The 27,123-nt window shown below is 37.8% G+C and overlaps 1 protein-coding gene across 5 annotated transcripts in view; it reads left to right on the forward strand.

Moving 5' to 3' along the window:
* The window catches only part of Stim (stromal interaction molecule), a 209,110-nt gene extending 203,475 nt beyond the window's left edge, over window positions 1-5,635 (forward strand). For 3 of the 5 annotated variants that reach the window (XM_064700708.1, XM_064700697.1, XM_064700688.1), the window contains 4 exons: window positions 4,195-4,310; window positions 4,382-4,554; window positions 4,618-5,212; window positions 5,266-5,635. In XM_064700708.1, the coding sequence (XP_064556778.1) occupies window positions 4,195-4,310; window positions 4,382-4,554; window positions 4,618-5,212; window positions 5,266-5,357 (976 nt within the window). In that variant the 3' untranslated portion in view covers window positions 5,358-5,635. The remainder of the gene's footprint in view (window positions 1-4,194; window positions 4,311-4,381; window positions 4,555-4,617; window positions 5,213-5,265) is intronic. The other 2 variants (XM_064700724.1, XM_064700718.1) reach the window with 2 other exon arrangements.
* The last annotated feature ends 21,488 nt before the right edge of the window (window positions 5,636-27,123 follow it).

Raw genomic sequence — 27,123 nt, forward strand, 5'->3', positions numbered from 1 at the left:
GGCTCTGCAGTAATCAAATTTATAAAATGCACAAATACTCACTTTACAGAAGTATAAAGCATAGTAATGATAAAAATATAAATCGTATAATAGAATCGTAAAACCATTTAAATCTATTTTTAATTTTTAAATTGAATTGATTACTTACATTTCATAAGCTACGATTATTTTCACAATCTATACCCAATCCTTATTGATACAAATTATTTTTTATCAACAGCAAATCATAAGCATTACTTCAACTATTTGTAATTCGCCTATAGCTTTATAAGCACATTGCACTTAATATTTACAATGCAGACAGCCTACTAAGACCCGCAATGCTAATCCTGCAGCTGCCAGCATTATTAGAGCAGATGAATGTCAAAAATAACACTACCGACTTTGCCGAAGCTGTAGCTTATACCAAAGACCCAACATATCGCGAAAAGGTACCCCAAAATATTTCAGCATCTTACAAACGAATCGCAACACAATAACCAATCATGCAGATCAAGTACTCGACTCCTACAATATGGCCTTAAACTGGGAGGCAGTCGCCAGATGTCTCACATAACACTTTGCGGACAAACGTGACCTGAGTACTTTAATAGACCATTAGTTTCAGGGCAAACAGCAAACTGTGGAAGAATTCCATTAAAATATTCACAGTCACCTAACTCTCATTCTAAATTAAGTTAGCTGCATGAATCGAAGTAGAAAAGACAGAAGTAGTCATGACCAAATCATACAGAGACAGAGCATTAGATACATTTGTAAGATACATCTGCGCGGTGATCTACCACGACTTCTTGGTCTTACACTTGTGCCTTAAATTGGAAAGCCAAACCTATAGAACAAATGTCATTTCAATAAATAAATAAAAGAACTCTTAGACGATGGCATAATCCGGCCATCACGATCGCCATATAATTCACCAGTGTGAATTGTTCCCAAGAAATTAGACTCATCAGGAGAAAAAAGTAAAGGACAGTCATCGACTATCGAAAACTTAACAAGGCAACGATTGCGGATAAATATCTAATACCTGAAATAAACGCAGTGCTAGCCCAATTGCGTTATAACAAGCTCTTCTCCGTCCTTGAACTTAAGATCCTTTTTTTGGTATTTGGTATATTTGAATATTTTAAAGATTTTATTTTTTGCACAAATTTCCGCTGGCCATAAAATTAGTTAAGTGACACACATTCCTTGACGTCATTCCCATCTATATGCTCTTTGGTTAGTGGTAAGATATAAGGACGATAAACTAAAAAAGGATAAAGGTGCTTGCATTCTAACAGAATCAGGACATAAAATAATTTTAAAAAACAATAATTCCCCTCTACAGATTAGTGACAACAATGATGAGTGCGGGTTCATGTTTAATGGAAATCACGAACTATACCGAAACACAAACCATATCCACCACAACAATCGCCCATATAATAGACTTAAAACATATAGAAAACGCACTCGACAAGTTGTTCCAATACACCGAAGATGAGCTAAAAACTAACAGTTTTTATCACATCTTGCACTATGTTATAACAACTTCATTTGACATAGGATAGGATTAGCTTGGAAGTATGTGGCAGGGAGTCCTGAACACGACGACTTAGTTATGATAGAGCAAAACATTGACAGTTTGGTCTCAAATATTAAGCAGCAGCTAATCATAAGCCGACAACTAGAGCGGAGGCTTAATAAGCTAACCCAAATATTAAACGACTTAACAAATTCGATTAGAAAGGACAGTTTCATCAGTAACGAAATGGCCATTAGTTTTCAGGACCAGATAAGATTAAGAAAGGAATTGGTTATTTATATCCGCCATGATATTCAGTGGGCAAGATTAAGTGTTATTAATTCCGTTATACTAAGCAAAGAAGAGTTGGCAATAATAACCAATACTTTCAAAAACCCTGATCTACCCCCACTTTCAGTTGAAGAAAAGCTTTAGTTCTCCAATGTTTTCAATTTTAATTTCAATTTTTTGTATTCGAACCAACAAACATATCCCTATTAAACCAGTCGAAAAAAACTAAAAACTAAATATTAACAAATTTTTTATGTGCAAAGAACAATTTTATGAAATACGTAACAATTTTAAAGATTTCATTAATATTATGAATTGCTATAAGAATATAATTGTTAACCTAAGTCATACCGATTGTATACCAAAATTAGCTAGGGGCAATAGAGCAGAACATTTAAAAGAAATAGAAGAAGTTTGCGATGGTATCATTTTACACAACAACTTCAACGGCAATGTAACATGGAATGACACTACTGAGCACATGACGAAAACAACAACAAGGCCGCATCAATGATCAAGATGTAGACAACGCGGGGATGACCATCATGAAACCAGAGAGCCCAATCATACAGATGACACCAGAAGAGGTTAAAATGTTGTCCTCGAAATCCCTAGAAGCTTTGCATATCAACAACATTGAACATCTGCACAATTTGAAAATCCAGACAAACAGCAATAGGGTCACAATTGTGACGTTGTTCATATTCGCCATATTCATCCGCATCAGCCTCCACACACTACGAAGGAAATAGAAAACCGTCACGCTACAAATGAGCCAGATTCCCCTACAAGTCGTTCCAAACACAAAGAGAGCGACAACAATACGGCCAACGCAAACGATCCAACGCGACCTACCACAATTTCAACTTAACAATGCTCCATATATCTGACGATCTGCTTGAGGACAAGCAGAAATTAAGAAGGAAAGGGTTAACGAAACATAAATTACACAATTTCCCGCTTCGGTCAAGCACCCTAGCCTATACCCAAAAAATGCAAAATTAGCATACAAAATTCCTAAGAAAACAACATGCCACCAGATGCCGAACAATGTTGCAACTGTCGTCTACGGTGCTGCCAACGCCAACACCGAGAACTTAGCTTAGCTCAGGGTAGTATTGATTGAACTTGAACCATTTTTGGCCAGCCGACTACGTTACTAAACCATGTATTGAACACTGAAATGTTCTACCATAAGATATAGATAGTAAATCGTATTTTTTAATACGTATTTATTGACATATATAATATATGATTGTCCTATTATCCATTGATTAATAGGCTAGGTCTCGGTTAAAAATACAAAAAATCTACGGTGAGTATAACATCGTATAAGTTGTCGTTTCTGTGTTAATTTTAATTAATGATACATAAATCGATGATTCATAAACATGTGTGTGCTTATAAAATCAATCCACAAATCATCTATATCGATATACTGGCATTTAGCTTTTAAATGGGATAATGATTAATAGGAAAATGATTAGCATATATTCCATGTTTAATATATATACTCCATTAGGGAACGGGAATCGGTAATGAGATTATCTAGTTTTGATCAAAACTGCAGGTTTAATCTGAAAGAAGCTTTAAAAAATTCTAGATTCCAAAAATGTTTGAAAAAAGTTCGCCATATAAGTATTTTTAGTGTTTTTCTTACCTAGACCCGCATGTAAGTTACATAGCAGGTTTGATAACAGAGTACACAATTTAATTCTGTTACCTATTGATATCAAGTCAAAAGTAGGAAGAAGGCGATCTTCAGGTCGTGAGTGGGTCAATCCTGTGCACAGCACTGTTGTATTAAAAGATCAAATCAAGATATCTGAGCAGATTCAACAGATCGCACCTGTAAGTGGTGTATTTGAAAGAAACGGAGAAGAATCTGATTCCGGATTTATCCAAGTATCTGATACTGTTGAGAGCGTTAATGTTGAAGGTTGTAAAGTTAAAATTTAAGACCTCCATTATTTTAATAGGCTGGCACAAGAGATTTAGTTTTTAACGCTGAAACTAATGTTGAGGCGCCACTAGGAGGAGTTGGTCAAAATCGCTGTCCAATTTTTTTTTTGCTTGTTATTTTATTACTGTTTAGTATTCCGGTCATTACTGTTTGCATTTAATTTGATGTAATGAAATACAATGAAATACATACATATACATACACATACATATGAACTCATCTTTCAAAGAGGATACCGTACCGCGACTCACTTTATTATATTTTAACCTTCGGCGGGAGGACATAGAATACACATGGAATACTTCCATTGAGCAGCCTACAAACGTTTTCTTGTTTATGCTTGTGGACAAAGTCTTTATGGCATTTTATATTATATTCTGCCCCTTATTATCTTAAATTTACTCATTATTTTATTTAATTTGTATTATTTCAGATTGGCTGTAAATAATCTACATTATGTAAGCAATGTCCTAGGTATAAAAGACCCAATACATAAGCAAAAAATATCTCTAAAAGCTATGGATGTTGTTCTATTTGGACCGCCACGAGGTAAGCAATAAGCACAGTTCTGCATGCTTAAATTTAGGGTAATTAATTGGGCAATCGATTGTCATTGGCAGAAACAGGCACTCGTTGGAAGGATTATATTCTTGTCACTCTTTTATTAAGTGCTATAATAGGATGTTGGTATGCCTACCAACAAAATAAAAATGCTAAGCGGCACTTGCGTCGGATGGCACAGGACATGGAAGGATTACAACGGGCTGAACAAAGTCTACAGGAAATGCAAAAGGTACACTAGTGAATTTTAAATGCCAGAATAAAATTTGTTTTTAAGTATAAACCTTTTATTTAGGAATTGGAGTTAGCTCGTATGGAGCAGGAAAATGTTGCAACGGAGAAAATGGATCTTGAAAGGCGCCTTAAAGAAGTACCTTCACTTAGTTCGTCAAGCTCAGATCTTGAGGTGCAGCAGCTAAAAAAAGAAATTGAAATGTTGCGCAATGAGTTAACACGTGCTGAGTTCGAGCTGGTTGATAATTGCTGGGCGCCCCCTCAGCAGTTGCAATCATGGTTACAGTACACATATGAGCTAGAAAGCAAGAACCATCAAAAAAAACGCATTTGTGCTGAGAAACAACTTCAATCCGCGCGCGAAGCATGTGAAAAATTACGTAAAAAGCGATCAAGCTTGGTTGGCGCTTTTGTTTCAACCCACGGTAAGAGCATTGATGACGTTGATCGCTCTATTGTCGAAGCACGTAACGCTCTTGGAGAAGTAACCAACGAGTTACAGGAACGCCTGCACCGTTGGAAGCAAATTGAAACGTGTCTAGGCTTAAATATTGTCAATAACAACGGATTAACATACTTAGAGAATGTTCTCTATAGTCGTAATGGTGGTATTACTGGCAGCATCGGTGGGGTCAATTCCACAAAGAGTTCTAGAGGTAAAAACTAATTTTTAATATTGAAAATATCTCTCATATGTTTGGACTTACAGCGCGGATCACATGCAGCACAGACGACTTGGATGATGATTCAGTACAAGGTAAGATGCATTTTGAGAATTTTTCACTGCTTGCCACGGAGTAACTTTGTTGCGTATGACTGGAAAGACAGCAATGGAAAAATCTACCTTGCGGACCCAATATGATTGACCAACGAACATTTTTTTTTAACAGTTATATTCACCTAATTACTTTTAAAAATTATCTGTTATATATGGATATACTTATATACATATGCATATGAAAAACAGTTCGTCAATCGAATAATAATAGCAACATTTAATTATATAATTTAATTATGAAATCAAGGCTGCAAACCGGTATTTGGGAGACATACATCATTCTGGAGATCTTAATATGTATGTAACTCTATATAAATTTAGAAAATATTGAACTTCGCTAACCACAAATAAATTTGTTTATCCCATATCTCCTTCTTGGTTTGCAGCTTTCATTTACTCCCAATTTTAGAAATTTACTGTCAATGTAAAAAAACGTTTTCCGCAAGCTACATAAATATTTTACTATCGCATAAAATATATTTATATTATTCAGTTAAGAGCAGTCATTCTTATTATATGATAAGCTGTTCTACAATTGTTTTACATTATGTTAGTATATATAATAATCATCATATTATATACATACTTTTAAAAGAGTGTCATGCTGCTGCTTTAGAAAATATGGTACAAATGTATTGTGAACACGCGAATTGTGTTGCCGAAAAGTCAGCTTCACTTACAAAAAAAAACGAATGACATTTTTTTTATTAACGCCTGCTTGTAATTGTTTTAATTAAAAACGAAAATTTGAATTATGTGCGTACTTATGTACGCATTTATATACATATCGCCTATTTGCTTGACGACTGTCATAATTCCAAAAATTTTATTTTGCAGAAAATGCGTTTAAAGTTTTATATTCAGTATTACTTTGCTGAAAAAATAATAAATTATTATCATTTGAAGGGTATACACGATATGAACCCTGCATATACACAACATAAGAAATGGTATGACATCAAAAATCGAGTTTATTGACTTATGACAATCTCCAAGTAAATAAGCAATATATGTATTTGTGTTTGTTATATGCTGGAGCCCGATTTGAACCTTAATTGTAAGGATATATGTGCCCTTATCTTTCATTGTTACCTTGTAAAATACACCTTTATAAATCTTTTACTTTAAATAATCACTGGGTTGTTTTTCTCATATTTTTTTCCGTAAACACTTCTTTTTTTAATAAATTTGGGCGTTATACTTTCTGGAGCTGGTTCGTCATATTTATAAATGTATATGCATATATGTCAATTGTTGTAAATTGTATAATACAATTAATAATCGTTTTATACATCGTGGCTAACGCTACTTTTCTTTGTATAAACCTCCATGTTATTGGAAGAAAATTTAAAATACGATATAAAATACAAATAGTTTTGTGACTCTCATCATTTTTGTATATAACATTATAAATTTATATTTTAAAAAAATACAGGTCGTTTTATGAGTTTTATTTATTTTCTCTATAGTAATATTTTATCACCACTTCCAGCAGGGGATTGTGAAAATCCGTATCTCAGACCGTTTTAAAGCTAGAGTAACCAAATGTTGCAGATAAGCTACTAACACAGGGCATACAGTACATAGAGAAACCTGTACGCACCCCGTTCTAAAGCTAGAGTTACCAGGATAATTTATTTTATAATTCGGTTGTACGCACCCCGTTCTAGAGCTAGAATCACCAGGATAATTTATTTTATAATCCGGTTAACTTTTATAGTGTTTTTAATGGTTTTCTTTTTTAGCTAGCTGTGTTTTGTAGTCTTAAATATTTATTCGTATTTTCCAACGTTAGTAAAATGGTATATATAATAAAATACTTAAAGATGGTTTATTACTCAATACTGTAACTAATTTTAATAAAATTGACTGCCGGATCTTGCTTATTAGTATGTATTAACCTATAAGTCTTTGCTGTTGCATAGGCGAATCAATACTGTATACCAGCCATTCTCATAAGCATCCAGGAAAAATATACTTCATAGATTTGTTATTGTTGGGACCCTAGCGATCCACAAACATTTAATTCTCTCTCTTTGTTTCAAACACCTTGCTGCCAAGCCATGCGCTCGCGTCGGCCGCTCAATTCCACCACGAACTTTTGTAACTTTACCTCTTTGCCGCCGAAGTGAAGCTGCGCTCTCGTGGGCAGTGTTGGTCACGTAGGTTTGTGGAGTGGCAGGAAAAGGAGCAGCAGAAGGAGAAGAAAAAGCACAGAGACTGGGTCAATCCCTATCTGCGTGAGAGAAGTGTAAATTGAATTCGTAAAACCTTGATGTTGAAATTAAAAACTATCTCACTATGATTATCAACTATGATTACTCTATTATGCATAGACCTGTTGCCAATATAGCACATTTGGCGTTGAGTAGACAATCTCAAGTGACAGAGTTAAAAAGTATAGTTATAATGCAGATCAGTAATTTGCTGCATCCCACCTCCCGACCGAGGGGCGCAGTCGTGTAACTTACGACACGAGTCGCGAAGTTCAAAATTGAATACAAACTAAGACTATAGGCTAGGACTATCCACTTGCTAAATAGTTTAAAATAGATGAATTTATACGAAGGAGAGAAGACTTCATGGAGAATACCCTGTAATGCTTGTTGTAATCATCACAGAGTACCCGGAACGGTTCATGCAAGGCATAGTTAGTTGAACAACATTTAAGCGGACGAAGAACTTTACTTGGCTAGTCAACCCAGAAAAGGCGATTTCACCCGTAACTATCTTATGAATAAATATTACACCAAGCATTGTTGTACGATTAATTAAAGAAGAATATTAATCATTAGAAGTCTACTGGAGTATGACGGTAACCGCACACGAAGATCCCAGTATAAACCACGAAAGGCAAACGACAAGAGTTTTTTCTGTACAGATTCAATTCAGTCTTGGCGACTCATACTCATACTCATGAATAAGTCGTATAGGAGATATAAAAGGGTCTTTGTTGTGTAACTGTTTTAAACTGGAACTGTTGATACGCTCGAGCGGTAAACTATCAAGGGTGCTAGAAACTATTTGGGGAGGGCTGAAAGGCATAAATTTTGGCTTGTAAAATAGGCCATTTCTGAATCTGCAAGACATAACTGTATATCATCACCATTCATTAGTGCGCGAGAGTAAGATAGTATCGAGAAAAGCTCATTTCATGAAAGGAGTAAAGAGCGGCCAAAGTGACTGCCTTGACTGCCGGATTTCAATGTATTCATTAAGTTAACTAATATCTGAAAAGAACCTTTTGGGTTCTGTTACGCAAATACTCTGAGATCCAGCTAAGAAGATTGACTGTCAAGCCGAAAAGGCATAATTTCTGAAGTAGTAAGGCGTGATTAACCGAGTCAAAAGCCTTCATTCACTTCTTAGAACAATTAATTACTAGGGAAGTAAGTAGGGAAACCAGAACGAGATTCGTGGCTGCATGGGTACGCTTCACAAACCCTCGCTGGGATGGTGAAATAATAGGACTACATAAATGTTGATGTTGAGATGTTACGATTCTTTTAAAAGCTTTGGATTGGGTTAGCGGATAATTTGGAAATTCCTCTTTAGTGTTCGACATTTTATGACCTTTCTTATGGAGAGAAAATAATAAACGATTATTTCCAAATGGTCAAAATATCAAGTGTTTACAGACAATACACTACAATGCATTTTTAAAATAGGTTTACATAGTGCTGCAGCACAGTACTTGAGCATACAAGCGGAAACACCATGAGGCCCCGGTGAGTATACCGGCTTAACTGTGTTAAAGTCGCTGGGTCGCTAAAAGCGATAAAGCGATGGACAAGGCTGATTTTATTATATACATGTATGTATTAGGTTTGAAGTCAAAAAACTTGAAAAATTTCTTAGGGTTGTGTGAAAACTGAACGCGACAACAGCGAAGGTAATCCTTATAGCATATGGAGTTTTGCATAGAAAAGTTTGATCGGGCAACTGCATAACGGGAGAAATCAGAGTGATTTCCTGATTTCTTAAACTTTTTATAATACCTCGATTTCACATTTTTAAATCGCATTAGATCCTTTGAGATCCAGGGAAGCCTATTAGACCTCGCTGGGTGATCAAGAGGGACGCAGACATCAACGAGCGAATACAAGGTATCAGAAAATACTTTAATGGCAAAATCAATGTCTGCACAATTGTACAGTTGGGAACAATTGTACAATCGACACGCAAAATAAGATCATTAAGCTTATGAAAATCAGCCTCTCGAAAACAACGGACATGGTTAACAAATTTCCTTTCCTTGATAGGCACTCGGCCAGGTAGATCAATGGCCAAATTCAAAGTTGTATGAAATGGCTCTTCCGGAAGTGAAAGCGGGTCAATCCTGTGCACAACACTGTCGCACGACTCCAACACTAAGATCTGAACAAGAGCTCTATTTCTTGAATTACGCACCCGATTAACCTGCCGCATGGACATTTCATGTAGACCATCAATCAATTCATTTTACATAGAGGACAATAGAAAGGTTGAATTCGTTGGCGATGACCAATCGACATCTGGGAGATTAAAGTCCCCAAGAACGACCAAGAGATCTGGATCATATCCCCAAGGCTGCTGAATTGCAGTCGCAAGCTAAAGGGTACTTGGCAATAGCAAGTCACGAGGAGTCGACTTTTTAGGCCTTGGAGACTCGTCCAACAGTTTTAGGCTATTGAGTAAAAAATCCAGATCTATGAGCTGATCTTCAGGTTTGCGAAAACCAACGATCAGACCCCAAAGGTCTAAAGTCCTGGTTTGCACCAAAAACGCTGCCTTTTGGCCATAAATCTCCTTACACGAGTCGCAACTTAAGTGCAAACCATTACGTTGGTCAATAGCATGTGTAACCTCCTGTGTAACATTTAAAAGGTTCTTACGCTCGAGAGTCCAATCTATTTACAGATTTCCGATTGCAAAACAAAAGAGGCGATGTGCTGTTAAACAAAAAAAAAAAAAAAGCGGCTTGCCGACAGAGCTAAGAGAGCAAACGTACAAACGAAAAAATTTTGATTATTAAGACAGAGACATTATTAACAACAGAGCGGATCACTATCAATTACGTATAAGTGGCATGTTGTGATTCACCTTCAGCGGCTTTTGTGGACATTGAACGGCAACAGAGTTGGGGATTTTAAGGACTAGGGCTACCTTTTATTAAAAGAAATTCTGTTCTTTAGAGTAAGTTGATTATTCGAAGTATTCTCACCTTGCAGCTCCGCGTGTTATAATTATAAACCTACTACAGGGCTTAATCGTTAAACCCACGACTCGGAATCCATTCAGCACCAACAAAAAACAGCAACGCTGAAGAGAAAATAAGAACATATAAATAAAGTGTTCATTGAGGTTCTGCTCGCAAATAACTTTTTGCCAATCAATCAATCGCATTCAATCGAAAACATTTAAAATAAATTCTAAGGGGTATGTGTTAACTGCCATCAAATATAGGTACGAATGTTAAAAACTTCTTTCAATTACAAAAAAAAAAACAATTTGAATGTTCTAAACTTTGTGTTTATACGACATATTAGTGATGCTAAGTTAGAAGATGTACTCAGTAAATTAAATAAATGTAGCAGCACAGATTATTAGAAAAATTAGTGTAAAACCACTAACCAAATAACATATAGACTGGACAAACCGTACTTTTGTTGGTGACATTCGTTTTTTTTAGCGTCTGGTCCAAACTCGCCTTCGTTTTTGTTCGGGTTCGAGACATGCCCGCTGCTCTCATAGCAAGAGGGTAAGAATACATATGCCCTGTGTCGTGGAACGGCAGCGCTGTCTTTTTACTCGCTTACTCTTCAAGAAACTGCTTTGGCTTACTCTCATCCATATGATTTGTGCGATAGAACGGAATCGCTGTTTTTTATCTCGCTCCCACTACAGGAAACTGCTTTGGCTTACTCTCAGTGCTCTTTCAATTTGTCTATGTACCGTTTAAATGTTTGTGTGTGTATGTGCCCGCACAAGCAAAAATGCCCACAAATTCAATTTTTCTCAAAAGTCGGTGGCATTTCTTCCCTTTTGAGGGGACTAGTAATATGAAATAATGAAAGGGTTTGCCCCGTCGATGCGAAATTCTTTCATTTTAGCTCGTTCTTCTTCGAAAGGGTACCTAAGCGTTGGCATGTGTGCATTTAAAAGTTTTTGGACTTGCTATTCACGCATACTTGCGTATTTTGTATATGAATAGAAGCATTTATGCGAGTTTGGACCAGCCGCAAAAAAAACGAATGTCACCAACAAAAGTACGGTTTGTCCAGTCTATATGTTATTTGGTTAGTGGTAAAACCCATAAATATTTCAATATAGCAATGACTAATGAACAACTGAAAGCTATTGTAGTATTGTATTGTGCGCACTAGTCTTACAAAAATAAAGATTCAATGAAAAATTACAAGACAATAAGAAATATTTAGGTAGCGATGCCGAGATTAGAGCAAATGTCGTCAGCAATGAAACTTAAGATATTATGAAGTACCTATCAAGGACAGAAATGAAAAATACGTCGCACGGAGAAAAGCGGCGCATACCGCATACAAAGTTTATTAAGATGTAATGGTAGTTTAAAATACTATAAAGCTTTGGGAATATTGAGGAATAAAATTAACGTTTCAGCGGATATGGAATTTTTATCGTTTGACACTTCTCATTTTTATGGTTATCTAATCTGTTTTAGATACGCGGACAAACGACCAGTGTACCTAATAGAGTAAGAAATGTCAACACTCCTCCAGCGAAATATGACTCTTCTGCTATACTACGACGAAGTAGAGAAAGAGCTGGTTTTGATAGTAAACAAGACTATCACGCCCTACAACAACACTTTAGATGCTTCATTGAATGACAAATACAGAGTGATATATGTTCGCAAGTAATTCTGCCTGAAGTGATCAGCAGAGTGTGAAAAAAGCTCAGTAAAGACAGCAGCGCAGGGACAAAAATATAACGGCAGACACCAGATACCACCAACGAAGCAAAACAACAAATTGTAATAAAATATATGGATACCTTCCCAAACAAGATGAAGTCCAGCCACTGGCTGTCGACAACTTATCTGTCTCATAGACAGACCACGCAAAACTAACAAAGTGGTCCGTCCTAGAGACGAAATCAGAACAATAAACGGTAAAGTAAATAATAGACCAGAAAGTAGTATCGCAAGGTATACAGGATCAAAACAACAGAGAACAAATCATTTCAGCTCAGATGACGCCCCACCTTATCAAGAGGTCTGTGAATATATACGACCAGGCTACCTTTTAAGTGCAAACTCCCTGTTCCCGTTCCCTAAAAGATCAATTGCAGGAAGACAAATTAAACTTTTGATAGATATGGAGCTTGCAAGAACTATGTTAAGTCGTAAAGAAACCTTTTCGTGTAATATCAATTTATGCTTATAATGCCATAAGCCAAAAGTGCGTTATGCTCCTCTTTAATACATTCTTTGCAGAATCAAATGAGGCACACACATATCACAATAACACCATTGGTACTAGAAGGACTGAAATGATAATCCCGTATGTTCACAGTTATACCCCTATTCAATGGGAGTCTCTGACTTTGCAAATTCAGGAGAATAGAAAAAAATGACCATTTATTCCACCTATGCTCCCTAGAACTTTATGTTGTAATTAAAGATAAGGTCCTTACAGCACAACAGGCTAAAGAAAACGCTAAATGAAGTAAGTCAAGATATACAGTTCCAAATGGAAGACGACTAGGAAACTTGCACCTTTGTTCCCCAAAAAAAAAATGTTGATGCCAACTTTGGGACACCAGTCTTTATAAAAGGAAGGGTGGACCACAAGGACAATTTGAGATAGCGCTAATTTTGTATCTCTTAATTTCCTTTTGTATTTAAGGATGTATGAATTAACGCACGGATCTCAGAACCTAGTATCCGCGCAGTACGGGGTTGTTTCAGATAATCAATAACTTGTCACTTGTAATAGATAAAAATCGATATCGAAATCCTGTTTTTATGAGCAAATCTCGTCACTTATAAGAGCTACAGCTATTAAATTTAACATATAACTTTTTGGATAGTATAAATATATAAAATATCTTTAATTGTATAGCTATTACCACCCCCCGCTACCACCACATAGCTACAAATCAAACAAGTAAAAGGTTCTAGTCGGGAGCTCCCCACTAGGGGATACAATAAACCCTCTTCTTCCAACAGGCGATACGTATAAAATGAAATATACTTGATATATATATAATATTCTAGAAGCTACATGTCAAGTTTGGTGACTCTAGTTCATATTATTTGACGAACTTGCTCAAAAAACAGGATTTTGATATCGATTCTTACCGATTACTTGGAAACGGGGCAAGTTATCGAATATCGATCTGCGCTGGGACTAGGAGGACCTACAGCTAAAATTTCAAGTCTCTAGCTCTTATCGGTTCTGTAATCCTTGCGTTCATACATACGGACGGACGGACGGACTTGGCTAGATCGACTCGGCTGTTGATGCTGATCAAGAATATATATACTTTATGGCGTCGGAGATGCTTCCTTCTGCCTGTTACATACATTTGCACAAATACATAATACCCTTTTTACCCATTTTAATGGGTTCAGGGTATAAAAAATAAACCAAATGGAACTACCCACCAATTTAAGCCAAAATTTTTATTTTATTTTTATTTTATTGTATAATAACATCTTCTGTTGAAAATTTTACCAATATCGGTTAAGAAACACAGAAGTTTGTAGCATGCAGAAGGGTATATATGCGATCTTGTGCTCTATTCAAGAGGCCACCAGCTTCGTGCGGTTAATGTTCTTCCGCAGAGGTGAAGAGATTCGGAAGGTGTGCACTTCTAGCGTTGTTCTAAACTATGCTCGTCGGATTTGGCGTGGGTCTTTTCCTCTTCCCTTCACATATCACTGCTCAGAAAGGATAAGTGCACTGACTGTATACTAATAAGATGAAGGTCCAATAAGATGTATTCGGGCTGTACTCACGTACAGAAATAATAAAAATGAGAACGGCGGACTGTTATGTGAGAATTTCAGTGGCTAGGGTGCGGTAGGTGTTGATCGCTCCCTATTCTTTACCCTCCCAACCTTGGTAACTCGTGATTAACTTGGGTGGTTACCCCTTTACTAATGTTTTATTTAATTCAACATAAACAATATGACTTCAGCGTAGGACCTTTCTATACAATTTATCGGTACATTTTAATTAAAGTTAACTTCAGATAACAATCATCTGATCCATATAAGAATGCTTTACTCTTTAGCATTTCTTTTTCTTTTGCCTAAACTAAGGTGTAACAGGGCGGTGTTAAACTATTATATATATTCATGTTAATACACGAGCATTCCGAGTGACGGCGACGGACCTTTCTATACAATTTATCGGTACATTTTAATTAAAGTTAACTTCAGATAACAATCATCTGATCCATATAAGAATGCTTTACTCTTTAGCATTTCTTTTTCTTTTGCCTAAACTAAGGTGTAACATGGCGGTGTTAAACTATTATATATATTCATGTTAATACACGAGCATTCCGAGTGCGATAAAGCCGATTAAATAATTCGTTCGCCAATAATAGGCCGTACTCACTGTAAGTTATATTCAGACTTGTCACTCACTGTTATCTCCATCGGTGCAGGTTCGTTGGGCCCATCGAAAGTGCAGTTGGTGTGGTGCTTTAAAGCTTTTGGTAGCTGTGCATAAAGAAAATTATTTGAACGGAAATCGCTGCTACGGATAACGCTACTATGTACTCACAGGAAATTTGTATATTAAGGTTACATTAAAAAAAAACAATAAAGAAAGCAAAGAAAATAATTAAGATCTAAGAATCCAAACTCAGATTGGCTGGCCTCCAGACAACATCAAACAGCTGATAATCCTATGCGGCTTGACGACGGATAATTCCAACTAGAACGCATGCGCGCGAGACATCGAACGAGCTAGACTATTCAATTGCGGTGAACTCAATTTCGTTTCCAGATAAAGGCTTCTCTTTCACTCCTTTGTGTCACACCTACGCTTCACGCTATCAAGCGCGGCTATACTCTGCCGAGTAAGATAAGGTATGCAAGACACAACTCGGTCGTTTTAAGCGTTAGACAAATATATAGCGATGAAAAGGGCCGGTGTAAACTTTAAGTTGAGCCAACTGCGCCTCAGCCGGTGTGAACTGGAGCTTAACTAATTCGCCGAATAATCGCCGAAATAGGGGCGGTGATTGAGTATGGGGCTCTTTCGGCCGGTCGCCGAATTATGTTTAATGTTTAGAGCGCGGGGGCGCCGTACGCAGACCGGCCGATATCTGGGCTTGGTGGCCGCTGCTAACGCCCCCTGTAAAAAGGTGGATTTACGTTAAACAGTTCTAACTGTCTTTCATGGAAAAGTATCACCTGTTCCAACACTATGTCGCGTTCGCGAATACTTCTTAACCAAATACGTTTGTCTTCAATTTTGATTATAACCGAAAAAGTTTAACACGTGTAATCTTAGCAATGTTAATTAGAAAAATGAGCAGACGTTATGACTCCGTTGCGTCTGTTCGTTTTCACAGCTCAAGACGAAGTGAACGAGGTGACCGCGTGGATAACTCACTTTGGCTATGCAACTGATACGCAACGCCAGCTACATTTGTCGCTTGTGATATTTATCGGAACTATGGCGTGCTTGCTTGTCTTATTCTTTGATGCCGTTTCTTGTCGCTTTATGTATAAGGTGCGAAACTGACGCGAGGAGATGCAACTAACACAACCGCCGAGGCGTGGGAGCGAGATGACATTAGGCTGACCACCTCGAGAGATAATACTCTACTTTAATTGCTGGGTATATACGACTTAATATTAAAAGTTTAATTTTTTCAAACTTACTGGCCCCCACACCACAGTTAATACTACGAGAGTCTCAACTGGATGTTAACTGAAAAAGGGTCAGTAACTTCGTTTATCAGTCGGTCTATAGTTTTATGTCTTTTAAGTGATACACTCCAATAGATTTGTTGTTTTCATTTGACAGTTCATAATACGTCGGACTTAATTTCTTGACAACCCTAGCTTTATTGAAGGCTGGGGCGAGTTTGCTACTAAACTTTTTACTTGCATTACTTTGTGCAAAGCCACGTGCGTAAACAATATCGCCTTCATTTAGTTTTATCGTGCGGCTGCGCAAATTATAGGTTTTCGCGTTAGCTGCATGAGCTTTAGAGATGTTACTTTTAGCTTTCGCGCGCACTAGTTGCAATAGATCAGGTGTTTTTAAGGAAGTGTCGTCTGTAACTAAGTTTACTTTTCTAAGAAGTTCGTAGTCTTTACCATTCATGATCATATTCTGGCCAAAGCACAAAAAGTATGGTGGAAATCCTGTACTACGATGCACACTAGACCTCAGTGATCCGCTAATTTCATTCAGATACTTGTCCCAGCTTGTGTGATCCTTTCCTACATATGCGCGTATAGCTGCTAATATGGATCGGTTCAATCGCTCGCTTGCATTCGCCTGTGGAGAATAATTTGCGGTGCAGATGTGTGACGTGCCGAAGCGAGTTAAAAACGCTTCGAAGTAGCCAGATTTGAATTGGGACCCATTATCTGTTTAAATGGATTCGGGTACTCCAAATGTGTAAAATACATGATTCTCTAAGAACTCACAGACTCTATTAGACGTTAACTTTTTCAACGGGTGCAGGAAGTGAAACTTCGTGTGGTGGTCGACAATGACTAAAAGACCGATGTTTCCGTTCTTTGACCGTGGGTATGGACCTAATAGATCCATGTACAATTTTTGGAATGGTCTCTCCGATGTCATAGGTTTGCCCATTGGTGGCCTCAGAACAGTATTAGGACCTTTTGTTGACTTGCATGTGGAACAATTGGATATATAGTCACGAATTTGCGTTACCATGCCGGGCCAAAAGAGATGTCGCTTTAACTTTTCTACCATTTTGCCGATTCCGAGGTGAGCTGAATCCGCCGGATTGTGGGCTCGATATAAGACCTGTTCTCTCAAGTTGACTGGAACCCAAAGCTTCCAACAGTCTGAACTAGCTGTATCATCATCTTTTGCGGGTTCAGTTCGTTTATATACAAATTTATCGACAACCTTTAGGTCTGGTAACTTATGCCGGTTATCATTTATGTTATTTATCAAATCTAGATATTCCTGGGAAGTAAATTCTTTGGACGATACGTCAATAATTGGTCAAAAATTCAAAAGTTCGCAAATGTCGGCTTCGTACCTCCGAGACAGGGTATCGGCAACGACGTTTTGCGATCCGCTACGATGTTTAATTTCGAATGAAAAGCCTTGCAATCGGATCGACCATCTGGCCAAGCGCCCTGATAGATCCTTTTGCCTCATTAGCCACTGTAAAAAAGCGTGATCTGTAACTACCGTAAATTCTTGTCCTTCAATGTAGGCTCGGAATTTATTTATTCCTTTAATGACTGCTAAGCATTCGAGTTCGGTGACTGAATAATTTCGTTGAGCTTTAGACAATTTTTCGGACATATATGCAATTGGCAACTCGACGCCGTCATCATTTGCTTGGGCCAACACACAGCCAAGACCATGCAGGCTTGCATCACACAATAATATAAAAGGTTTCGAAAAACAAGGCGTCCTCAAAACAGGTGCAGATGTCAACTTGTTTTTCAATAGTTCAAAGGCTTCTTTCGCTTCCGAATTCCAATTCATTGGTTTATTCTTTTTCAGAAGTTCAGTTAAGGGAAAGGTTATCGCAGCGTAGTTTTCTACAAACCGTCGATACCATCCGGCGAGACCTAAGAATCGTCTCAATTGCTTCACCGTGGTTGGGACTGGGAATTCATTGATCGCATTAACCTTGCCAGGGTCGACTTTGAGCTGTCCATGGCCGATAATGAATCCTAAATATTTTATCTCTGTCATACAAAATTTGGACTTGGCTATATTAATGGTCAAGTTCGCCTTACGAAGATATATACCTATTTCTTCTAACAGAATCATGTGCGAAACAAAGTCGTCGGAAAGAACCAAGAGATCGTCCAAATATACAAATACTCTTGTTCGTAGACTTGCTGGGATTACTTGATCCATGAGCCTGCATAGAGTCTGCGCGGCATTACATAGTCCGAAAGGCATCACTTTATATTGGTACAAGGGCCTGTTTGGTATTGTAAACGCCGTGCATAGTCTAGACTTTTTATCAAGCGGGATTTGCCAAAATGCATGCTTCATATCGAGACCAGTGATAAAACGAGCGGGAGGCAAGCGACTAAGAATGCCGTCTATATGTGGCAGCGGGTACGCGTCTTTCAGCGTCAGCTTGTTCAGTTCTCTGGAATCTAAGCACAAACGAACTTTCTCTCCCTTCTGTACTAACACGCAATTGCTGCTCCATGGACTCTTCGATTCTTCTATCACGTCTAGTGCCAGCATGTTTTCTATTTCGGCAAACATAAGTTTTTCTTTGGCAGGGGAAACTGGCCAATGACGCTGCTTGACGGGCTTAGCATCAGCGACGTCGATGTTATGCTCTATTAGGTGTGTGCGTCCCAAGCCTTCTTTCTCGTAAGAGGGTAGCTCGCTAATCACTGAAGTGAGTTTGCGCTGCTGAGCTGATGAGAGAGAATGCATTTTCGCACTAATTATTGTGTTATCATCTCGACCTACATCTAGTTCTGCCACCGATTCTGAGGGAAGATCAGTGATTCTATTAAGTAAACCAAAATCTCTCCAGAAATCGATTACCAAGTAACAGTTTTGTTCTATTATTTGGTTTATATCTTCCACACTTTGTGCTTTAGGGGCTTCGTGAGACACGCTTGCCTCACTCGCGCAAATGTTTGGCAGCGGCGCAAGTTGGCTCCGCTGTTGGGATCTGGTCACCATACCGCGGCGCTGTACTGCGTTACTAATTCTGCTTGTTCTGCCTCTACCTCGATTGCCGGTACTGCTGTTTTCCGATGCTTCCTCATGCGTAGCAATGTCGACTAACTGATCAGCAGCGGATAATTCAGCTTGCAAGTTGTTATTTGATAAAGCCAACTGATTAAATGTACAGAGCCTTTTGCACGTTGGGCAGTGGTTAGATTCTCTTAAAGACTCGGTAATACATGGGTAATGAAATTTATGTTTACATGGCGAAACTGCGGTTAAATCAGCTTCACTTAAGGGTTGGTCGCAAATATTGCAAATTGCATCTTGTTCGCTCAATATATCTGTCAGGTTCTCACTACTGTGACGAACTGCCATTTTTTTTTAACTGAAGCTTTAAACTGAACTGTTAATAATAAATTCGGTCCGCACCTTCCGACTCTATGCTGGTCATATTGTTATCCCAACTGGATAATCTCATATAACGTCGCCAATACCGAAAACTACTGACACTTCTAATTGCTGAGGTCGGGTTCGTATTTACAGGTCAACTATTCTTAAGTTGCTTTTCCGCATAATAACGCGACCTAATCTTGCATTCGTTACCCCAGAATCGAGATGCGTATTGTTGTATGTGAGTCTATTCACTCTGGTCGACCTATTCGTAATAGGTATCGCTATTCCTAGAGACGATGATTCATTCATACCAACGGGTCGCTACAACCTGGGTAACTGGGTGAATTCTATGACTTAAAAGTTATCCCTGAAATATGATTCGATTCGGTCGACTAATCCGTAAGCACTCGAATTATAATCGCTTCTCCAGAGAACAGTCTCATAAGACAGGTATGGAAAACTTCAAATCATAAAATTACGGAATTTAGTAAATGTTAAATATGTTATTAAATGGGTGAAAGTTGAGAGCTATAATGTCGGGCTTATTTCTCCTAGCCGTTCGGGCTGAACGTTGGGCGCCACTTTCTGTAGCATTTCTCCTAGCCGTTCGGGCTGAACGTTGGGCGCCACTTTCTGTAGCATGCAGAAGGGTATATATGCGATCTTGTGCTCTATTCAAGAGGCCACCAGCTTCGTGAGGTTGATGTTCTTCCGCAGAGGTGAAGAGATTCGGAAGGTGTGCACTTCTAGCGTTGCTCTAAACTATGCTCGTCGGATTTGGCGTGGGTCTTTTCCTCTTCCCTTCACATATCACTGCTCAGAAAGGATAAGTGCACTGACTGTATACTAATAAGATGAAGGTCCAATAAGATGTATTCGGGCTGTACTCACGTACAGAATTAATAAAAATGAGAACGGCGGACTGTTATGTGAGAATTTCAGTGGCTAGGGTGCGGTAGGTGTTGATCGCTCCCTATTCTTTACCCTCCCAACCTTGGTAACTCGTGATTAACTTGGGTGGTTACCCCTTTACTAATGTTTTATTTAATTCAACATAAACAATATGACTTCAGCGTAGGATCGTACCGGCGACGGACCTTTCTATACAATTTATCGGTACATTTTAATTAAAGTTAACTTCAGATAACAATCATCTGATCCATATAAGAATGCTTTACTCTTTAGCATTTCTTTTTCTTTTGCCTAAACTAAGGTGTAACAGGGCGGTGTTAAACTATTATATATATTCATGTTAATACACGAGCATTCCGAGTGCGATAAAGCCGATTAAATAATTCGTTCGCCAATAATAGGCCATACTCACTGTAAGTTATATTCAGACTTGTCACTCACTGTTATCTCCATCGGTGCAGGTTCGTTGGGCCCATCGAAAGTGCAGTTGGTGTGGTGCTTTAAAGCTTTTGGTAGCTGTGCATAAAGAAAATTATTTAAACGGAAATCGCTGCTACGGATAACGCTACTATGTACTCACAGGAAATTTGTATATTAAGGTTACATTAAAAAAAAACAATAAAGAAAGCAAAGAAAATAATTAAGATCTAAGAATCCAAACTCAGATTGGCTGGCCTCCAGACAACATCAAACAGCTGATAATCCTATGCGGCTTGACGACGGATAATTCCAACTAGAACGCATGCGGGCGAGACATCGAACGAGCTAGACTATTCGATTGCGGTGAACTCTATTTCGTTTCCAGATAAAGACTTCTCTTTCACTCCTTTGTGTCACACCTACGCTTCACGCTATCAAGCGCGGCTATACTCTGCCGAGTAAGATAAGGTATGCAAGACACAACTCGGTCGTTTTAAGCATTAGACAAATATATAGCGTTGAAAAGGGCCGGTGTAAACTTTAAGTTGAGCCAACTGCGCCTCAGCCGGTGTAAACTGGAGCTTAACTAATTCGCCGAATAATCGCCGAAATAGGGGCGGTGATTGAGTATGGGGCTCTTTCGGCCGGTCGCCGAATTATGTTTAATGTTTAGAGCGCGGGGGCGCCGTACGCAGACCGGCCGATATCTGGGCTTGGTGGCCGCTGCTAACGCTCCCTGTAAAAAGGTGGATTTACGTTAAACAGTTCTAACTGTCTTTCATGGAAAAGTATCACCTGTTCCAACACTATGTCGCGTTCGCGAATACTTCTTAACCAAATACGTTTGTCTTCAATTTTGATTATAACCGAAAAAGTTTAACACGTGTAATCTTAGCAATGTTAATTAGAAAAATGAGCAGACGTTATGACTCCGTTGCGTCTGTTCGTTTTCACAGCTCAAGACGAAGTGAACGAGGTGACCGCGTGGATAACTCACTTTGGCTATGCAACTGATACGCAACGCCAGCTACATTTGTCGCTTGTGATATTTAACGGAACTATGGCGTGATTGCTTGTCTTATTCTTTGATGCCGTTTCTTGTCGCTTTATGTATAAGGTGCGAAACTGACGCGAGGAGATGCAACTAACACAACCTCGAGAGATAATACTCTACTTTAGTTGCTGGGTATATACGACTTAATATTAAAAGTTTAATTTTTTCAAACTTACTGGCCCCCACAAGTTATTAAAGAAAACGTGGCTGGCCATGTGTGTGGCAGCTAGGGCAAAATGCAAGAATATTTGTATGCATGTACACACCCACATTTATGCGCGTTTTTATTGAATTTTTTCATTGCAACAGCATTGCAGTTGCGATTGGGGGAGCTTTTTTTTTTATATATTACTACTAAAGAAAATAAGGGTGAGCTGTGTTAGGGGGTTCAGATATCCTCTAGTCCCAAACTCCCGACTAGAGCCTCTTACTTGTTTTTTTTTTAAATTTATTAAGCGCCAATCAGAGCTCAGAATGATCTATAATGCGCTTAGTATCTATGTTAAATATCGCCAAGTTTGAGCTGTAATTAATAAATTTATGAAAAACAGTATTAGAAATATAGTTATTAAGTTATCTCTATATATAAAACTGTTTGTCGTGACTGCCTGGCTGATTGGTAATCAACACACAGCCCAAGCCGTAAGAGCTAGGAGGCTGAAATTATCACTGCAGTTACCTTATGTGATGAAGGTGCACGTTGAGACGGGGTTTCGGGAAAGTCCAAGTGGAAAACTCGCGAAGACGTTTGTATGAAACTTTTTTGTTTTCCATCCGATCGGCCTCAAACTCATTTTCAAAGATCTTTGTTCAAATTCGTGTAGTGTGTATATGCCTGAAATGAACACCCTGTATGTATTGGCTCTGGCTCACATTACGCAGCGCGGTTCACTAGCCTCTCTAGCTGACCGTTTATGCTTACGCTGCATATCCCACGCTCCGTCTGAGCGCATTCCATGAGCAACATATATATGCTCACTAACACAGGCATGCAAGCTATTCACTCTCCCTCTCTTTTTAGCTGTTAGCCAATAACAGCATTAGTATATACATGTATCCATAGGCTAAGTGCATTATGTTGACTTTAAATAAATTCATTCTAAAGAACAATGCAAACCAGAACTGAGGTGCATTTGTCAATCAAGTGGAATATCATTATTACATGGCGACCGTGCAGTAGGTCTAAGTAGACCTGGACCTGTGGCAGTGCTAAAACAATTAAAGAATATTACAACAAGCAAAATGGGAACAATAAAGAATTCCAATAAAATTATAAACTGTTGCAAAATATAAGCAAGAACAACAGCAGTAACAATAACAGCAACAACAACAGCAGCAGCAGCAGCAGCAAAAGAATCTAAGCTAAGTACAGTGAATACAAATATTAACGTCTTGTCTATGTTTAGACAACAACAATCAAATCAAAATCCAAGTGAAAAAAAGGAGAGCAGCGGAATGGAATTGACCTGTGCGATGACCAGCACCGGCACCGCCTGAGCCCATAGACCCCGGACAACTGTAAAAAAAAAAAATTAAAGAAAGAAAAAACTTCAAACCATCAAAGTGGATTCTGTCAACTTCGAGGATACTGCTCCTGTTGAACAAAGGGATGCACCGAGCCTGGCTGAGGCTTTAGAGGTGTATTCAAACGATGGACCCCGCCCCCTCACATTAGCTGAGTACAGGGCAACACAACAGAAGAAACCACCTAAAAAAAACCACCACCAACACGTGGTGGTCGAATAAGGAAACTCCACCAGCGAAGAAGACTGGAACTGGATCTTCAAAAAACCGACACCAACGAGGAAGACCGACAACGCTGCCAAGACGTATCGACGATTTAAATAAACAACTTCGCACCGGTGCGAAGTAACGCCAAAAAGGGCTGCAGAAATGCGAATGCCCCACTTTGCCTTTAGTTTAAATTCTCACCCACAAGTTAAAGCACCCTCAAAGTGCTATATACTAAAACCATATGATTGGCATAGAATTATATAACAAACAACTTGTAAGCCAAAATACCGCCAGTCAGACAAAAGATAATACAGCCAACGATATCCGCTCATTGTGGATATTGCACCTAATTATAGCAATCGTGAGCGTAGCACAGTTTTTGTTAACACTGTACGTCAAACACAATAAAATGATAAAGAAACGCTATATTAGCAGGGCAAATAATCTTGACAAAATTTAAGAAAGTTTCTGAAAGTAATCTCAAAAGAATTAGAAAAAATGTTATATGTATATTTTGTATTTGTATGAACACCCAATACTAGGTAGAACCCTCGTAATGGTAGCATTTAGAAAGTAAATAAATATCCATAGTATAATGGAATGGAGGGAAATATATATATCGATCCCAACAATCTTAAACACTCCATTCACATATGAAACTGGTGAAGAACCGGAATCGAAAGAATCAGCAGAGCTTGACTCAGTAAGGCCAGAAGAGCTTGAATCTTCAAATTCAGAAATAGAGGAAGGAGATTTAAATAATCTAACGATTCCTGCTGTTTTAAAACAATCTGAACTTTCAGATCAAGATTTTACGGATTCTGATACAAACTCTAGTGTAACCGAGCAAAAGCCTTGCATCATGGCCGATGAAGCAGTCGCCCAAAGGGCGTATATAAAAGAAATTTCGCATGCAGTGCCAGAATTTGATGCGGAAAAAATCCATCTACAAATATTCATCACGGCAATAAAATTGGTTGACATGACAAAATGATCATATGAAACAATAGCAATAGAGGTAATAAAGTCCAAGATAATTGGCTCAACCCTCTACAAAGTCCAGAATGAGACAACCATCAATGCTATTATAAAGAAATTGCAAGACACAATTGTCGGTGAAAAATCCGACGTAGTAAAGGCAAAAATGGCAAATGTCTATCAAAAAGGCAAAACAGCCACGCAATTTACTAATGAAATCGATAATCTACGAAGATTGCTTGAATCTTCGTATGTCGATGAGGGGTGAGCATGCTGATAAGTTCAGCACTAAAGAAGCAATTAATGTCATGATCAAAAATTGTGAGAATGGCAAGTTAAAGACAATACTGGAAGCAGGTACATTCACAACAATGAATGAAGCCGTCAGTAAGTACATACATTGTAGTACTGAGATGACGGGTAATGCAAGCTCCATTTTGTACTCCCAGAGAGGCAATGGTCGTGGTAATAATAATAATAGAAACAATTATCACCGAAATAATGGCCAAAATAACAATAATTATGGAAGAGGACGCGCAAATGATAGAGGAAACAACCGTCAAAACGGAGATAACAACTACAATAACCACCAAAACACCTCAACCAATTAAAGAAAAAATGGTAATTTACGACAAGCCCAAAGCACGTCGGAAAACCTACAGGCCCCCTTAAGTACTCAAAATCAATAAAAACAACCGTCAGCATCAGTCGTAATTGAAATATATTTATCAGCATACAAAATGAACATACTGTTAGGAAATTAACATTTTTAATAGATACAGGAGCTCACATCTCAGTCATAAAAGAAAATTCTGATCAATTTTTAGATATTGATTATGATAATATAACCCAAATTACAGGAATTGGTAAAGGATCATTAAGCTCATTAGGTTTAGCATTCCTTGAAATGAGAACTTCTAACTTCATTATACCACATAATTTTCATATAGTAAAAAATGATTTTCCGATCCCTGGAGACGGAATAATTGGAATAGACCTCATACAAATTTCAATTGTCAATTAGATTTCACTACAGAAAGTAACTGTTTCATTTTAAGACCCAATAATATTGCACATTCTATACAAATACCAGTTTTCCATAGTTTCAACAACAACGAGATAATTATACCATCACGTTGTGAAGTATTCAGAAAAATTAACGAAGATACTAAATATAACTAAATCCTAATACCTAATCAGGAGACATATTTGTTGGTAATTCAATTGCAGATTCAATAAACGCATCCGTGCAAATATTAAACATAACTAACAGCAATAAAATTCTAAACATAAAGGAAATAAATTTTGAACCATTATCCGATAGTAGACTCACACGACTCTCAAAGAGCAGAATCAATTCTCACTAAGTTTAAAAAAAACTTTCCACCAGCATATAAGAAAATAATGACAGAATTATGTTTAAAATATACAGATATCTTTGGATTGGCAACAGAAGATGATGAACCAAGTTATATTAAAAACTATAGAACTCCTCATTCACAACAAGCAGAAATAACTCAACAAGTAACTAAACTTGTTAAAGGTAAAATAGTAGAGCCTTCTGGTCTGAATATAATAGCCCGTTACTATTAGTACCACAGAAATCCTTCCCGGATTCAACGGGGAAAATATGGCGTTTGGTGATAGACTATCGCCAAATTAATAAAAAATTGTTAGCTGATAAATTTCCACATCCAAGAATAGATGATATTCTTGATCAATTAAACCGAGCAAAATATTTCTCGTGTCTAGATCTAATGGATTCCATCAAATAGAACTTATAGAAAATTCAATAAATATAACGTATTTTTCTACGAGCAATGGCTCTTATCGTTTCACACGATTACCTTACGGTTTAAAAATAGCGCCTAATTCTTTTCAAAGAATGATGACAATCGCATTCACTGGTTTTGAACCATCTCAAACATTCCTATACATGGATGACTTAATTGTCATTGGTTCTTCCGAAAAGCATATGACCAAAAATCTCACAGATGTTTTCAATCTATGCAGAAAAAACAACATCAAGTTGCATCCAGATAAGTGTTCATTCTTTATGAAGGAGGTTACTTTTCTCGGACACAAATACATTGATAAAGGTATATTGCCTGACGACACAAAATATGATGTTATTAGGAAATACCCAGTCCCTACGGACGCAGACAGCGCTTGAAGATTTGTTGCATTTTGTAACTATTATAGACGTTTCATTACAAATTTTGCCGATAATTCTCGTCACATAACAAGATTATGTAAAAAGGATGGAAATTCGAATGGACAGCTGATGCCAGCATGCCTTTGAACATATTAAAACGGCATTAATGAATCCAACTTTATTGCAATACCCCGATTTTAGCAAAGAATTTTGCATAATCACAGATGCTAGCAAAGAGGCATATGGAGCAGTTTTAGCTCAAAACTATAATGGTCTTCAATTACCTGTAGCAT

This window comes from Drosophila montana, unplaced genomic scaffold, assembly GCF_035044405.1.
Source record: "Drosophila montana isolate Dmon_TW-CO22-7 unplaced genomic scaffold, ASM3504440v1 contig_1181_1, whole genome shotgun sequence".
NCBI classification, from domain to species: Eukaryota; Metazoa; Arthropoda; class Insecta; order Diptera; family Drosophilidae; genus Drosophila; species Drosophila montana.